Consider the following 3,909-nt stretch of genomic DNA (forward strand, 5'->3'; position numbering starts at 1 on the left):
TGTGTGTGAGATGCACTGGTCAGTTAGTGTGTGTGTATATTGCACTGGTAAGTGTCTGCTGTGCTGGTCAGTGTGTGTGCTGTACTGGTCAGTGCCTGTGTGCTATACTGGTCAGTGCCTGTGTGTGTGAGATGCACTGGTCAGTTAGTGTGTGTGTATATTGCACTGGTAAGTGTCTGTGTCTGTGTGTGATGTACTGGTCAGTTAGTGTCTGTGTGTGCTGTACTGGTCAGTGCCCGTGTCCTATACTGGTCAGTTAGTGTCTGTGTGTGCTCGCTGTACTGGTCAGTTAGTGTCTGTGTGTGCTGTACTGGTCAGTGCCTGTGTGTGTGCTCGCTGTACTGGTCAGTTAGTCTCTGTGTGTGCTATACTGGTCAGTAAGTGTCTGTGTGCGCGTGCGCTGTATTGGTCAGTAAGTGTCTGTGTGTGTGCTGTACTGGTCATTGAGTGTCTGTGTATGGGCTGTACTGGTCAGTGAGTGTCTGTACACACATCAGTGTGAGGAAAAAACTTGAAAAACGTGAAAACTAACACAAGTACAATGTTGCCCTCAAAACTGGTACGTCAGGAAACACTCATTCACCCTCACCTGTAGATACACCCCTTGCAAACAAACAGCAAACAAATACACCCACACACATCCAACACACTTATACACTCACATCACCCACTGGGCACAGCTACACTCTGCTGGGTACACACGGCCAACCCTTCTACATCTTCCTCACTCTCTCTTACACTGAGCTGGCACACAGCAAACCATTCATACAAGGCCTAGGCAAGCAAGCAGCACCTGCCTGTTTCTCACACGTTCTCTCTGTAAACTTCTCCTGTTACAACTCCAAACCCCCCTTTCTGCTGCACCCTATGGGCACCATGCCCTGCAGCTCACACTGCCCCCTTGCTGGGTACCTGAGGTGATTTGCTGGCTTGGGACATTCTTGCTTGAGCCTGGGCTGTACAGATAGGTGTTCAGTGACAACAGTATCACCCCTTGAGCAACATGTGTTCTTTTTATTCAGCAGGAACCCCTCCCTGTACACACCAAGGAACTTCCCCTTCCAACATATAGCAACCACAACTGGCTTCACCTCACACCCAGCTGTGACTGGCTAATATGTTACCTTACCCACTCGCCCACACACAATGCTATAGCACGGCTGATAGTCTGGATACAGCAAATGCTGGAAGAAATTCACAGAAACACCACCTGCCTTTCAAAAGAGAAGACAGATAAGTTACTGAAAGGGCACTGAGCTATATCCAGCAAGGCTAGCAACATCTGTAATGAGCAGAACTTAAAGGGACATGAAACCCACATTTTTTCTTTCATGATTTAGAAAGAGAATGCAATTTTAAACATTTTTCTAATTTACTTCTATTATCTCATTTGTATTATTCTCTTGATATTCTTTGCTGAAAAGCATATCTAGATATGCTCAGTAACTGCTGATTGGTTGCTGCACATAGAAGCCTCGTGTGATTGGCTCACCCATGTGCATTGCTTTTTCTTCAACTAAGGATATCTAAAAAATGAAGCAAAATAAATAATAGAAGTAAATTGTAATGTTGTTTAAATTTGTATTCTCTATCTGAATCATGAAAGAAAGATTTTGGGTTTAGTGGCCCTTTAAGCTACAGGGTCCAATACATATTGTACAATAAATAACTGAGGTGTTGGTGGTAATCTGAGCGCTGACAGCTAATGCTTCTGGTGGTCCTTGTGCAACATATACAGATATACGTTATGCTACATTCTACAAGCAGATTTTTTAATAAGAGTATTTTCCTTAAAAAGTGCTTAACTTGTCATAGGTAACAATGTCTTTTTGTCATAAAATAAAATATGTCAGGCAGAGAAGCTTGTGTGTTATACTAGTACCTAGTGGTATACTGGTGCCCTAGCCCTACTGTACACTATGCCCTGCAATACACACTATGTGTCTGTGTGGTATACTAGTACCTAGTGGTATACTGGTGCCCCAGCGGTACTGTACCCTATGTCCTGCAATACACACTATGTGTCTGTGTTATACTAGTACCTAGTGGTATACTGGTGCCCCAGCGGTACTGTACCCTATGTCCTGCAATACACACTATGTGTCTGTGTTATACTAGTACCTAGTGGTATACTGGTGCCCCAGCGGTACTGTATACTATGTCCTGCAATACACACTATGTGTCTGTGTTATACTAGTACCTAGTGGTATACTGGTGCCCCAGCGGTACTGTATCCTATGTCCTGCAATACACACTGTGTGTCTGTGCTATACTAGTACCTAGTGGTATACTGGTGCCCCAGCGGTACTGTATCCTATGTCCTGCAATACACACTATGTGTCTGTGTTATACTAGTACCTAGTGGTATACTGGTGCCCCAGCGGTACTGTATACTATGTCCTGCAATACACACTATGTGTCTGTGTGTTATACTAGTACCTAGTGGTATACTGGTGCCCCAGCGGTACTGTACCCTATGTCCTGCAATACACACTATGTGTCTGTGTGTTATACTAGTACCTAGTGGTATACTGGTGCCCCAGCGGTACTGTACCCTATGTCCTGCAATACACACTATGTGTCTGTGTGTTATACTAGTACCTAGTGGTATACTGGTGCCCCAGCGGTACTGTACCCTATGTCCTGCAATACACACTATGTGTCTGTGTTATACTAGTACCTAGTGGTATACTGGTGCCCTAGCAGTACTGTGCCCTATGTCCTGCAATACACACTATGTGTGTGTGTGTGTTATACTAGTACCTAGTGGTATACTGGTGCCCCAGCGGTACTGTATACTATGTCCTGCAATACACACTATGTGTCTGTGTGTTATACTAGCACCTAGTGGTATACTGGTGCCCCAGCGGTACTGTACCCTATGTCCTGCAATACACACTATGTGTCTGTGTTATACTTGTACCTAGTGGTATACTGGTGCCCTAGCGCTACTGTACCCTATGTCCTGCAATACACACTATGTGTCTGTGTTATACTAGTACCTAGTGGTATACTGGTGCCCCAGCGCTACTGTACCCTATGCCCTGCAATACACACTATGTGTCTGTGTTATACTAGTACCTAGTAGTATACTGGTGCCCTAGCGCTACTGTACCCTATGTCCTGCAATACACACTACAGGGAGTGCAGAATTATTAGGCAAATTAGTATTTTGACCACATCATCCTCTTTATGCATGTTGTCTTACTCCAAGCTGTATAGGCTCGAAAGCCTACTACCAATTAAGCATATTAGGTGATGTGCATCTCTGTAATGAGAAGGGGTGTGGTCTAATGACATCAACACCCTATATCAGGTGTGCATAATTATTAGGCAACTTCCTTTCCTTTGGCAAAATGGGTCAAAAGAAGGACTTGACAGGCTCAGAAAAGTCAAAAATAGTGAGATATCTTGCAGAGGGATGCAGCACTCTTAAAATTGCAAAGCTTCTGAAGCGTGATCATCGAACAATCAAGCGTTTCATTCAAAATAGTCAACATGGTCGCAAGAAGCGTGTGGAAAAACCAAGGCGCAAAATAACTGCCCATGAACTGAGAAAAGTCAAGCGTGCAGCTGTCAAGATGCCACTTGCCACCAGTTTGGCCATATTTCAGAGCTGCAACATCACTGGAGTGCCCAAAAGCACAAGGTGTGCAATACTCAGAGACATGGCCAAGGTAAGAAAGGGTGAAAGACGACCACCACTGAACAAGACACACAAGCTGAAACGTCAAGACTGGGCCAATAAATATCTCAAGACTGATTTTTCTAAGGTTTTATGGACTGATGAAATGAGAGTGAGTCTTGATGGGCCAGATGGATGGGCCCGTGGCTGGATTGGTAAAGGGCAGAGAGCTCCAGTCCGACTCAGACGCCAGCAAGGTGGAGGTGGAGTACTGGTTTGGGCTG

At 44.8% G+C, this 3,909-nt stretch overlaps 1 protein-coding gene across 1 annotated transcript in view; it reads right to left on the bottom strand.

Moving 5' to 3' along the window:
* Positions 1-1,053, bottom strand: part of LOC128644604 (catalase) — a 74,025-nt gene extending 72,972 nt beyond the window's left edge. Inside the window, exon 1 of the mRNA XM_053697150.1 lies at positions 913-1,053. Within this exon, the coding sequence (XP_053553125.1) occupies positions 913-939 (27 nt within the window). The 5' untranslated portion in view covers positions 940-1,053. The remainder of the gene's footprint in view (positions 1-912) is intronic.
* Positions 1,054-3,909: the final 2,856 nt, after the last annotated feature.

Source organism: Bombina bombina, unplaced genomic scaffold (assembly GCF_027579735.1).
Source record: "Bombina bombina isolate aBomBom1 unplaced genomic scaffold, aBomBom1.pri scaffold_530, whole genome shotgun sequence".
Taxonomy (NCBI): Eukaryota; Metazoa; Chordata; class Amphibia; order Anura; family Bombinatoridae; genus Bombina; species Bombina bombina.